This window comes from Euprymna scolopes, chromosome 32 (assembly GCF_053919585.1).
Source record: "Euprymna scolopes isolate OS-2025 chromosome 32, ASM5391958v1, whole genome shotgun sequence".
NCBI classification, from domain to species: domain Eukaryota; kingdom Metazoa; phylum Mollusca; class Cephalopoda; order Sepiida; family Sepiolidae; genus Euprymna; species Euprymna scolopes.
The window spans coordinates 8,925,558-8,939,630 of NC_136513.1; the positions used below are offsets into that span (position 1 = coordinate 8,925,558).

Below are 14,073 nucleotides of genomic sequence, written 5' to 3' on the forward strand. Positions count from 1 at the left end.
CAAACAAACATATTGCTGTCCAACTGCTTAACAAGACTGACTCTTTTATAAATCTGGCCCCTATCATAGTAGCCTTTTACACATCAATAGCAATATGCTTTATTTGTCTGTTTCTTTTTTTTTTTTTAACCTAGAATGGTGGGGGGGGGGGTCACCGTTTATCAAGGACCAAAGGTTACTCTATGATAAGGATTAATAAATGTTGGGTAAATTCTGAAACACTATGATCAGTAATAGTGGAACTTGGGTAAAGCTTGATTATTTAAAAGTACAGCTTGGCAGGAACTTATTTACATTAGATTTGAAAATAACCATGCTATAGGCGGCTGAGAAGCAGCCCCACGGTATTATTCCTCATATAGGCAGTTCTAGAAAATACTGCGCGTTACTGGTTCGAACCTGCTTACTACTCCTATCTTTTTTTTTTCTTTTTTTTTTTTTTGCTCAACCAACACCCTTACACATACCTGCACTTTCTTTTCTGCCTTTGCATCTCACGGGTTTGAGCCTGCCTTCCTACCACAACTTTTTTTTTTTTTTGCTCAACGCACACCTACAAACACCTGGGCAACACCGGGCACCCAAGCTACTTATTTTATAAACACTGGAGTTTCAGTAGTTTAACATCTAAGAAACAAAAACAATACAATTACGATATATAAATATATACACATACTTTATATATTCTGACACAGAATTTAGGCCGTTAACATCTCAAACTCTGAGAACATTCTCTTGGCATCTGTCTACAATTGTTCGCTTTCTCCAGCTTCCTGGTTCATTTGCTTTTTTCATTCGATGATTTGATGAAGAATCGAAAACGTTCATGACACATATGGGACTTACATTAATTTATTTTTGATTTTTATGCAAAAAAGATCATAAGCCCCCCCCCCTCCCCAAAAGTAAAGGTATATTAAACAGAAACTTATTATTTTTGATATTTGCTTAAATGAAAAATGCTGCCCAAATACACACAACACAGAGATATTAAGGCGAAAACTGGTGAAGCATAATGTTTTTTGCTTGTCATTTTTGATTTTTCTATATGTGATAATAGTAATGGATCTCTTAATCCTTGTAGTTAATCTGGTTTTCTTTGACAGTATTCACATGGAACAGTCGTTATGGAATGATGACCTGATTCGACAATTATGCAGTCAACACGACTCCACTTTGGATAAACTTCCGTCTTCAGGTCTTGGACATTCTTTTGATTCTTCTGTTGGAGGTCAGTCATTTTTCATACTTGTATAGAATAGAATTAAACATTTTCTTTTATTCTTAACGCGTCAACGCATATCAAGGCCAAAAGCCGCTCGAGGATATGAGTCAATGAGATGAATGAATTGTTGTTTTAATAATGCCTACATAACTCCACTTTGGATAAACTTCCAGTGTTAGGGTTTAGACATTCTTTCAATTCTAGCATAGCAAGTCGGTCATTTTTCATAAATTTTACAGAATCTGTTATATTTCTCTTAGTTTGTCCATTCTATTTTTTTCTCAGAAACTAACAGGCCAATCTGGCTAAAATTTTGTTATGATAAGCTGCAGCGAACTAAGTATTATGGTATTTGCTCAATGCACAGTTAGGGATTAATCAGGATTAACAAGGCACATTGCCACTTTGGTGTAGGGGGCTACTATCAGGGGAAACATCTACTGGGGTACTATGTAGGGATTTGGGCAGCAAGATGTTGGTTCATGTTGCACTTGAACCTCTGCATGTCAGTACAGTTGGGGAAGCAGTGACCTGGAATGGAATTCCAAAGTCTAGCAGTTCTGGGGAAGAAACTACTGGAGTAGAAAGATCTTTTACATCTAGGGATCTCTACAGTGTGGGGGTGGGATTTTGCAGCTTGTCGGGTCTGTCGAGGGTGTTCACGTCGTGGGGGCACAAGTGCTTGCAGTTCATCAGAGCATTCACCACTAAAATACTTGTAGAACAGGCAGAGGGATGCAACGTTTCGACGATGGGACAGAGGCTGAAGCTTAGATGCCAGTTTAGGGCCTATCAGATTTGCGACTCTCTTTTGAACCCTGTCAAGGAGCGAGAGACTAGTAGCCGATGCACCAGCCCAAATATGACAGCAATACTCCATACATGGGCGAATGGTGGCCTTATAGAGGTACAGGATACTTTCGGGCGTTAGAAGTTTTCTAGCACGGTAGAGAGAGCCCACCTTCCTTGCAGCGGCCCTGGCAATGCCCTCGATGTAATTGTTCCAACTCATGTTTCCTGTGAACGTTAGGCCAAGGAGCTTGAAAGACGTACTCTCAGATAAAGAGTCGTTGGCCATTGCTATAGGTGGTAGAGAAGGTTTCTTGTAATTATTGAATGAAACCAGTTTAGTCTTGGCGGAATTGAACGTGACCATCCATTTTTGTCTCCATTCCACTACTGATTGGAGGTCATCCTCTAGTGTTTCTGCCATTACTTTAGATATATGTTCATTTGTTTTCCTGTCGTGCCTGCTATAGAGTGTGGTGTCATCAGCATATATACCCATCTCAGAGGCAATTTTGTCGGGGAAGTCATTTATGAATATCAGGAACAGCAGAGGTCCAAGGATAGATCCCTGAGGCACTCCCGCATTTATATCATATTGTTTAGATGTACGACCGTCGAGGACAACCTGGATTTTTCTCTTATCTAAGAAGGATTTAATTATGTTAAGTATTCTACCAGTGATACCGTATGATCTAATCTTCCTGAGGAGACCCTCATGCCATACCCTGTCAAAAGCCTTAGATATATCTAGAGCTACCGCTCTGCCCTCTCCCGCTTTGTCCAGTGAATGGTATATGCGTTCAGAGATTACAGTGAGGATGTCTGCCGTGGAACGGGCTTGTCTAAATCCATATTGTTGGTCGGTCAGAAGTTTAGCATCTGTAAAGTGCTGGACTAGGGCATGGTTAATTAAGGTCTCAAAATATTTTGGCAAAAAGTGGGAGGAGGCTAATAGGGCGATAATTTAATGGGTCAGTTCTTTCGCCAGAATTCTTGAATACTGGTACCACAGAAGCAGTTTTCCAACAGCCCGGAAAGCAAGATTCATTAAGGCATTTGTTGTAGAGTTTGGAGAGAACTGGAGCTACTTCGGCTGAGCACTTTTTTAATAGCACAGCTGGGATGAGGTCGGGTCCACATGCTTTTGAAGTGTTAAGGTTTTTTATGATAGCATGCACCTGAGCAGGGGGGATTTTCAGATCGTCTAGCGTGGCGTCTGTCCGCATAGGAAATTGAGGTAGTGGGTGGTTTAGAGGGTCCAGTGTGGAGTTTGAGGCAAACTGACTGGCAAGCATGTTAGCCTTTTCGGTTGCTGAGCAAACAACCTCGTGATTGTTGGTTAGTGGGGGAATTGTTGATTGCCCATTATTTACTACACTGTTGTAGATTTTCCAGAAGTCACGAGTTCCTAGTTTTTGTGTTTCGATGCGTTTTTTAGTGGTTTCCGTAAATTCCCTCTTAGCTGTCGCTATTTCTTTCTTAACGTTACTTCTAGCTTCTATGTACTTCTGTCTGTCTGAACTGGACTTATGTCGGTTAAACCTGCGGAATGCATGCTGCCTTTGAGCAATGGCAGTTGCGCAAGTCGAAGTAAACCATTGGGGAGAGTGGGGCTTGCTATAGAATTTCTGCATGGGAACATGCGCTTCGATTGCAGTTTTGAGCCATTCAATGGTCTCGGTTGCACACTGTTCAGCAGGAAGAGAAAAAAATATTTCCCCATGGGGCGTCTCTGATAAGATCTCTGATGGCTTCCCAGTCAGCCTTTTTATAATATCTTGTTGTTTTGAGCACTGGCTCTTCAGTTTTGGGTCTAGAGTTTAGGGCGATTTCAACCATTATCACTGCATAATCAGCGTTCCCAAGTGGGCTGTCGGCTTTCGTTACACAATCATCAGGAACTGTGGTCAAAAACAGATTTAATAGTGATGCGTGTTGTTCTTCCTGATCAGGGAAACGGGTTGGAAAAGTAACAATTTGTGATAGGGAGTGAGATACAGAGAAGCTATGAGTTGTGCTGCCTGCTGCATCTGTGTAAGTAGAGAATCCAAGCCAGTTTTTGTGATGGACATTAAAGTCACCAAATACATGTACTTGGGCGCTAGTGTCGAAGGAGAGTGCTGTGTCTATGCTGTCAGATACTTTGTTTATTATGGTGCAGTCTTGGGTCGAGGGAGAGCGGTAGAGAAAGTAAAAGTAGCTAATGTTGTGTTGCATGATTAGTCTAAAGCACATAAAGGCTTGATCATCCGTTTCTAGGTTTGTTTCTCTAGTCAAGGGAAGGGTATTACGAATGTAAACTCCAAGTCCGTGCATATGTCTGTCAGAATCCTTACGGCAGAGTGGGAGATATCCAGGCATGTTAAAGTAGTTAGAGGGGATGGAGGAGTGTAGGTTAGTCTCACTTAGTGCTAAGATATCCGGGGTATTTGTTAGGAGAAATGCTTCAACATCAGCTAATATATATATATTTTATATATATATTTAAAATTTATTTATACAAACATTGATGGCTACATATGTGCATACATGTTTCTGTAATCACCTGCGTTGGGGGATTACGTCTTCAGGCCAAGAATTATCTTTGATAACTGATATTTCAAACAAAAACTTTTTCTTATTTCGTTTACAAAGTTAGAATGTAACATGGGTGTGGGTTATGAGCAGGGAGAGGATAAGTGAGGTCTTTGAAGATAATAAACATCTTCTTTTTTATTTCCTTTTTCTTTTTCTTTTTTTTTATATTCCCTTTTTAAGTTTGTCTATCCCATCTTTTGGTTTTTACGGCATAAGGTACTTGGGAATTTAGTATTTTTGTATTGCAGTCAGTAAATTAAAAACATTCCTTAGTGCTATTGAGTACTGACCGGTGTCTTTCAATCCACACACATACACACACACTAGAAGCAAACATACGCTTATACCTATACTCAGGAGTGTATATACACTGTTCGCTGTATTTTACTCACACACACGCACTGAAAACAGACAATAACTATAACGACCCACAAGAATAAAATTAAAATAAATAAAAAAAAAAATAAACAAATAAAAATAAAAAATAAATAAACAAATAAAAAAATAAATAGAGATAAACATAAACCCCGGAAGTTATCAACCTTATCATGCATACATATATATAAATACACGTATAAACATCCACACTTTGATACACCCGTGTATATATATACACACATATACACGTACATAGATACATAATGCAGTTATAACATGTTTATATTTATACTCACATATGCATATATATACACACATATATTAGAGACATATATATATATACACACATATACACATACATAGATACATAATACAGTTATAACATGTTTATATTTATACTCACATACGCAGTTATATCAATGCATGGACCCTCAAACATATACATCCATGCACACACCTGGATATCATATATTATGACTGTTATTATACCAAAACTAATAATATTAATCCCACTAACAATCCTAATAATAATAATTTCTATAATATTGATAATATTAATAACACCAACAATATCAATAATATATATATATATATATATATATATATATATATATATATATATCTTAAAATATCAATTAAAAATTCTTTAAGTAAAGTAGAATATATATATGTACAATAAAGTAATTAGTAAATATAGTTAAAGTCAATATACAGGCATTTAAGTACTCCAAATACTGCAGTTATAAATATCAGCTCAATGATTGATTATTAAGATCAAGCAGAGCTATTATTTTTAAATTATATTTTTAAATTTTATTTTATTTTCTTGCTTAACTATTATTTATGAAATGGGGGAGTGGAGTACCGAAGAAAGCCCCCCTCCTCCCCAAAAGTAAAGGTACTTTTTTGTCTTCTTTTTGCCTGTATAATCTTTTAGTTGTAGGGTCGATTGCCACCGACATTCGGCCCTGCAACACACGCACACACATATATGTAGGAAAGAACTTGAATGCTTACTAGACACTGTCCTAGAGTACAGGGGTTTGTCAGAATAACTTGGCATGAGGATACTTTTCTCTACAAGTAAACCCTGACTAAATATTTAAAATCAAATAGTATTCATGGGCCAAATAAAATCTCCTCGGTGTGGTGAATTGACAGTGGCTTTTACTAGGAATAGTGCACCTTTTCCAAGTTATATTACCTCATATATATAATAATGCTCTATTCCCAATATCGAGCATCTCCTTATCACGATAAGATCCAACATAAAATTAGTATCTTTATAATATTCAAATACAGAAATAGTATTTCATTTTGTAATATATCATGTATTTTATTTTTATATACATTTCTTTATTTGAATAATATAAAAATACTTCTTTTACATTGGATCTTATCGTGATAAAGAGATGCTCGATATTGGGAATAGAGCATTATTATATGAAATAATTTTTAAAAAAGTACATACTTTACAAGTTTATTAAATCATTAGGTGTTTAAACAAGGAATATAATAAAATGGTCTTTAATTCATGGATTTTCAAAGAAGTACTCTTATCTTCGAAAAAAAAAAACAATTGCTAATTATTGGAAATAAAAAATTTGTAAGAAAATATTTGAAAGTTCTGCTTAAACAAAAACAGTTTTAAAAAAAGTTGCAGAAATTTATTCTATCAATGCAGATTTTTGGGGAAAAAATCCCATTTGAATATGATATTATGTAGTGAAAAGTGATTGATTCTAATAAAATCTAGGAATGAACCAAAATTCTGAAAAATCTATGCTTATTGGAATCAAGACATATTTATAATTAAGTTGCTCTAAAAAATTAGTCAAGACTATTTGATAGAAAAATTGAAAATTTGATTTCAATTGATTTTAACACAAATTTGTTCAGCATATCATAATCTAAAAAAAAAAAGAAACAATTTTTGAGCTGCAGCATATCATTTTGCCAATAAAATCATAATCGAAGAAATATCTACAGATTAGAAGTTTATAGAATGTTTAATTTAAAAATTCCACAACAATTCAAATGCTACTTTTTCATGAATGTTCAGAAAAAAAAAATATCTTTCACAATTTTTCTCTTTGTTTCCAACAGCTTCGACTCCGGATCTTGAAACACCCGATGATACAAAATCAAGTAAGAAAACAATTTAAAAAAGTTCTTGCTTGTTTCTTTCTCTCTATTTCTTTATTTTTTTCTGTTCCTCTGTCTTTATCCCTTTTTCATCCTCTCTTTCACCCTCCCTCTCTCTCCCTCTTTCTATATCCTCCTCTGTCTCCCTCTTTCTATGTCTTCCTCTGTGTCTCTCTTTCTATGTCCTCCTCTGTCTCCCTCTTTCTATGTCCTCCTCTGTCTCCCTCTTTCTATGTCCTCCTCTGTCTCCCTCTTTCTATGTCCTCCTCTGTCTCCCTCTTTCTGTGTCCTCCTCTGTTTCCCTCTTTCTGTGTCGCCCTCTCTCCGTGGTGTCGTCTTCTGTGTAACTCTTTCCATGTTTTCTCTTTCTCTGTGTAACAAAGCCACAGGCACATATGCAAATAACCAAGCCATGGCACAAGCCTGATGTCACAGTGGGATTGAAGGAAGAGAAGCGAAAAAAGCCAAGAGGAAAAAAAAAGCATGTGTCGATGTGGGAGGAGTAAAAACAAGTCTCAACATGAAAGCGTTTTTTTAACCATGTGTCGGACAACAGGAACCTTTAAACAAGATGCAGGTAAAGATAAATATCCTCCAAACAAGATTTTTGGATGACTGTATGCGGCAGAAAAATTTACAGATATAACAGTTGGTTATAGCTACAGACTAAAAAACTGTTAATTGACCCTGAGTAAAAAAAGTCTAAATGTGACCATATTGCCGCTGGCTTGGGAAATATGCATCTGGTGGCTTAGTGTAGAAAATTACTATTAATAAATATGTTTTCTTTCAATTAAGAAAAAAAACTTGTGTTGAATTTATTTCTTTTGTTTCTTTGCGAGGCTTTCTTACACAATGATAGATCAGTGTTAAAATGTAACGGGCACTCTCTCTTTCTGTGTTCCTCCTCTTTCTTTCTTTCTTTGTCCCTTCTTTCTTTTTCTCTGCCTCCCCCTCTCTCCCTTTCTGTGTCTTCCTCTCTTTCTCTCTCTTCGTCCTCCTTTCTCTTTTTATCTTTTTCTTCCTCTTCCCTCACGTTGTATCACTGTATGTGTTCCTCTCTATATTTCTTTTTTGTATATTATATATAAATAATTCATTATTATCCATATGCATATACATTTCATCCTAACGGAATCTTTAGTGAGAATATAACTGTTTAAACAGGTTGAACAACAAAAAAAACCCAAAGAGAATGCCTATGCACTTTGGCAGAATTATGTTGTCAGTTCGATTGAATCTTTCGCAGCTGAATTTTCATAAATCTTCAATGTTTATTTTTCCTGTGTGTTTTGTTTGTATTTTCTTTTGGTAGAATATTATCTTCAATGTTTTTTCTTTTTTTTTGTTTTGAATGAACATTGGAGATTAAAAGTTAGGAACAGCGTCTTCCTTTGATTTGTGTTTTGTTATTTTATTACAGTAAGAACATACCTTGAGTTGGTCAATTGCAGGAAGGGTGAAATGTTTTTTGCGAATACATAATAATTATGAAGGAAAATGGCGATTTTTCTCCTTGGAGGGCTTTTGCAGTTACCCTTCATTGAAGAGATGAACTAATTAATCCCAGGAACCTCTTATTTTTTTTTAATTTTCTTTTTCTTTTTTTTTTCTTTATTTTTTTCCAAAAATGATAAAATCCACTATAAAACAACCAAACCAAAAGCTACAAACTAACGATTGAAAATACAAAGAGATTCAAGAATAAAAGTCTCCTATAAAATAACTGGATACAACATCAAATACTATCCCCAAAATGACAAGATTCAGCATTGAATGGCCCAGAAGGGGTTGATAGAAAAAAAAAACAAACAAAAAAAACAGAATTAAATGACCCACAAAGGTTGATATGCTGATTAAATAACCCATCCATCCATCTTATTTTTTACCAAGCTGTCTTTCCACCTGTCTTGTTTCTCTCTGTTACTTTTTATTTCTCCTTCTCTTTCCTTAAAACTCTGTGACCCTTTACCCTTAGCAACAGGTTTTTTTTTTTACAAAGAAGTCATCACTTATCAAGGCAAGACACCATTCAAGGATAAGGGTTAATAAGTGTACAGTGGTCAATGGTACAATGTTGTAGTAATTGTTAGTAGTGAAAATTTGGTAAATTGGATTACTTAAGATGAACGGCTCATCAAGAACTTGTTTACATTGGACTTGAAGACAACCATATTATAGTCAGCCGGAAAGCAGGCAAATGGAAGAGAGTTCCACAGGTGTGCAGTTCTAAGAAAAAGCTTTGTTCATGGAATTTACGTTTAGGTATAGGCACATATAGTTTTCAGCTAGATGAGTGTTTATCGTGTAAGTTTGGCAAGAGGGAGGGACCATAGATTAGCACTTGCCATGAAAATAACGATATAGCAGATACAGGCTCACATTGTCTCTTCTGTGAGAAAGAGGTTGCAGGGAAAAGAAAAGGACATCCCTACGAGGCTACGAAGTCTATTTTGAACTCTATCAAGGCAGGATAAGTCCTTTCTAGCAGCTTCTGCCCAGATGTGGCAACAGTACTCCATCCTTGGATGTACATGGCTAATATAGGTAGAAAATTGTATCAGTAATGAGATATTTACTGGATCGATAGAAGGATCCCACCATTTTCCCAGTGACCTTGGCAACTGATTTGATGTATGTGTTCCATTTCAAATCAGAAGTAATGGTCAAACCTAGGAGCTTGTCAAAACATGAGCCTCCCCAAGACAAGTACCATTCATTTCAATTTATGCCAGAGTGTTGATGATGAAAAGATAGAAGCTTGGTTTTAGATGCATTAAAAGTAACCAGCCACTCCTTTCCCCATTGTACCACATGCTCAAGATCAGAGGAGAGAGAAACAGAGAGAACTTGGATTGTTTACGGTCTTTAATGTACTGCTGTAGAGGATAGTGTCATCAGCATAAATGTCTACAAATGATCTAATGATGTGATTTGGAAGATCATTGATGTAGATTAGGCCTAGGATGGACCCCTGAGGTATTCTGGCATTAATGCTGCCCATCAACCACTACTCTTATGAGCCTATCAGAGAGAAATGATTTAATAATTGAGAAGACATTTTCAGCTATACCGTAACTGGGGATCTTGTGAAGTAGACTTTAATGCCATACTCTACCAAAGGCCTTTAATATGTCAAGAGAAACTGCCCTAGAAAGGAAACCTTCCTCAAGAGATTCGTTAATCCTATGAGATATAACCGTAAGCACATCTGCTGTAGATCTAGCAGAACGGAAACCATATTGTATGTCACTAAGAAAGTTATTTTTGCTGAGGTGGTTGACTACTTCTCTATTTAACAGATTCCAGCAACTTACTCATGACGCACAGAAGACTTATAGGTCTGTATTGAGAGAGAGATGACCGATCACCTGAATTCATAAATACAGGACATACTGACAAGGTTTTCCAGGATGTTGGGAAGCAATTTTCTTTAAGACAATGCTTTGTAAGTATGGGAGCCAGTTCTGGTTGAAGCTTTTTTAGCACTATAATAGGAATGTTGTCAGGGCCAGTTGCTTTACTGGAATCAAGTTTTTAATTAGCTTGGCAATATCACACACAGATATTTGTATGTCGCATAGTGTTTTCTGATACAGGAGGAAATACTAGGGGTTGGCAGCCTTGGTCGCATAGCGTAGAATTAGTTGCAAAGCTCTTGACAAAGAGTTTGGCTTTGTCTGATGCTGACGAGATTATCTCAGGTCCGTTGATGATAGTTGGGATAGAGCACACACTTCTATTCAGGATCTTGTTCGCTATTTGCCAAAACTTGCGTTCTTTTGACCTGCTAATCAAAATGAGGGGCTGACTTGTGAGATGTCCCCGACCCTGTGTCAGAGGATTCCTGTCATTTAATTTAAACTAGCTGGTATCGTTTAAAATAGGGGAACATGTGCCAGCAAGCATTTGCTCATAATCTTCATGTTTGTGGGATAGAATATGTGAATACAATACAAGTCACCTTTAACTCATTTCTGAGTGCTTTAACCAATGAGGCCAATTCAAACCGTAATGTGACAAGTAGAGAAATCAATCCTATTTCTGTCAAATTAAGCTGACAATATAGACGGTTGTCTTAAATGTTCAACAAATCACATAGATAAAAACTTGCATTGTTAGCTTGGATTAAATTGCTTATATTATTTTCTCTTTATATATATATATATATATATATATTTATTATTTCAGTGGAAAGTTCCCTGGATGGAAAAGAAAGTGATGCTAGTCTTGGTGGCATTGGCAGCAATGTGGCTGTTGTTGGCAACCGTATCCAATTGCAGCATCAGTTGGGTTCCGGTCACCCTGATATGCCCCATATCCACAGGGCGTACAGGCACACGGGCATCCTTAACATTGGACAGGATGACCTGAAAAGGTAAGTTCCCAAGTTCATTACCTTGGAACAACAGTCAAAATATTTTTTTTTATATATTTACTTTTTATCTCTACAAGACCACCATTCACCCATGTATGGAGTATTGTTGTCGCATTTGGGCTGGTGTATTTGCTACTAGTCTCTCGCTCTTGGACAGGGTTCAAAAGAGAATCACCAACCTGATCGATCCTGAACTGTCATTTAGGCTTCAACCTCTGTCCCATTGACGAAATGTTGCATCCCTCTGCCTGTTCTACAAGCATTTTGATGGTGGATTCTCTGACGAACTACAAGCCCTTGTACCCCCTTGATGTAAATACCCCCCGATAAACCCAACAAGCAGCAAAATCCTACCCCTAACAGTAGAGATTCCTTGATGTAAGAAAGCCTTGCAGTAGTTCAAGTGTAATGTGAACAGACATCTTGCTGCTCAACTCCCTACATAGTATCCCTGCAATTTATGTCTCCAATAGTAGCCCCTACACAGAAATGGCACTGGGCCTTGCTTGGGGTGAAAATGGAAAATATATTTAGATAGCATATCATTGAATTCTCTCTATTTGCATATGACTCCACACAAAATGCATAGTTGAGCAGTATTTCAGAGAATCGAAGAATACGGATTCAAACTGAATGCTGAAAAAGTTCTTAAAGGAGATAAAATATTTAGGGAAGATCATTGAGGGTGTAACGAACATACCCATTTTTTTCTTTTTTTACATAGGCATCACCACTTATCAAGGCCTTGAGGACACTCGAGGATAAGGGTTTTAGAGTGTACAGTAGAAATTGGTCAATATAGTAATCTTTAGTAATGGAAATTTGGTAAATTTGTTAACTTATATGGAACGGTTAATCAAAAACTTGTTTATGTTAGACTTGAAGACAACCATATTGTAATCAGCTGGAAAGCAGGAAAATGGAAGACAATTTCATAGGCATGCAGTTCTTGATGAGCCGTTCCATATAAGTTAACAAATTTACCGAATTTTCATTACTAATGATTACTATATTGTCCAATTTCTACTGTACACTCTTTAACCTTTATTCTTGAGTGGCCTCTTGGCCTTGATAATGTGGTGATGCCTGTGTAAAAAAAAAAAAAAAGTTCTAATAAAGAAGCTTTGCTCATGGAATATACGTTTAGGTTTAGGTACAGATAAAGAGTGGGGGAAATTATTGATAGTGATTTCTGCTAGAGAGGTGTTTCTTGTGGAAGTTTGGCGAGGGGGGGGGGACCATAGATTGGAGCTCAGCCGAGCACTTGCCATGAAAATAACGATAAAGCAACATTTCTTCTGTGAAATAGAGGTTGCAGGGAAGCGAAAAGGACATCCCTTATGAGGCTACGAATGCAGGATAAGTCCTTTCTAGCAGCTCCTGCCCAGATGTGGCAACAGTACTCCATCCTTGGACGTACCTGGCTCTTATATAGATAGAGAATTGCATCAGCAGTGAAATATCTACTGGATCGATAGAAGGATCCCACCATTTTCCCAGTGACCTTGGCAACAGATTTGATGTACGTGTTCCATTTCAAATCAGAAGTAATGGTCAAACCTAGGAGCTTGTCAAAACATGAGCCTCCCCAAGACAAGTACCATTCATTTCAATTTATGCCAGAGTGTTGATGATGAAAAGATAGAAGCTTGGTTTTAGATGCATTAAAAGTAACCAGCCACTCCTTTCCCCATTGTACCACATGCTCAAGATCAGAGGAGAGAGATTCAGAGAGAACTTGGTCGTTTACGGTCTTAGATGTGCTACCATAGATAGTAGTGTCATCAGCATAAATGTCTACAAATGATCTAATGATGTGATTTGGAAGATCATTAATGTAGATCAGGAAGAGAGTTGGACCCAGGATGGATCCCTGAGGGACTCCAGCATTAATACTGAGAGCTTCTGATTTCTGCCCATCAACCACTACTCTTATGAACCTATCAAAGAGAAATGATTTAATAATTTAGAAGACATTTCCAGCTATACTGTAGCTGGAGATCTTGTGGAGTAAACCTTTATGCCATACTCTATCAAAGGCCTTTGATATGTCAAGAGCAATTTCCCTAGAAATGAAGCCTTTGTCGAGAAATTCGCTAATCCTATGAGATATAACTGTAAGCACATCTGCTGTAGATCTAGCAAGCAGAACGGAAACCATATTGCATGCCACTAAGAAAGTTATTTTTGCTGAGATGATTGACTACTTCTCTATTTAACAGATTCCATCAACTTATTCATGACGCACAGAAGACTTATTGGCCTGTACTGAGAGGGAGATGAGCGATCACCTGAATTCCTTAATATAGGGCATACTGATGAGATTTTTCAGGATGATGGGAAGCATTTCTCCTTAAGACAATGTTTAAACAGTTTTGTAAGGATGGGCGCTAGTTCTGGTTGAAGTCTTTTGAGTACTATAATTGGAATACCATCAGGGCCGGTTGCTTTACTTGAATCAAGGTTTTTAATTAGCTTGGCAACATCACGTACAGATATTTGTATATCATAGAGCACACATTTCTGTTCAGGATTCTGTTTGCTATTTGCCAAAACTGGTGGAAACCAAGCCGCTGCTCAG

The 14,073-nt window shown here is 37.0% G+C and overlaps 1 protein-coding gene across 1 annotated transcript in view; it reads left to right on the plus strand.

Moving 5' to 3' along the window:
- The window catches only part of LOC145256214 (WD repeat-containing protein 81-like), a 131,103-nt gene that overhangs the window by 86,303 nt on the left and 30,727 nt on the right, over positions 1-14,073 (plus strand). Inside the window, exons 15-17 of the mRNA XM_080114830.1 lie at positions 1,107-1,231; positions 7,076-7,117; positions 11,306-11,492. Coding sequence (XP_079970956.1) covers positions 1,107-1,231; positions 7,076-7,117; positions 11,306-11,492 — 354 coding nt within the window. The remainder of the gene's footprint in view (positions 1-1,106; positions 1,232-7,075; positions 7,118-11,305; positions 11,493-14,073) is intronic.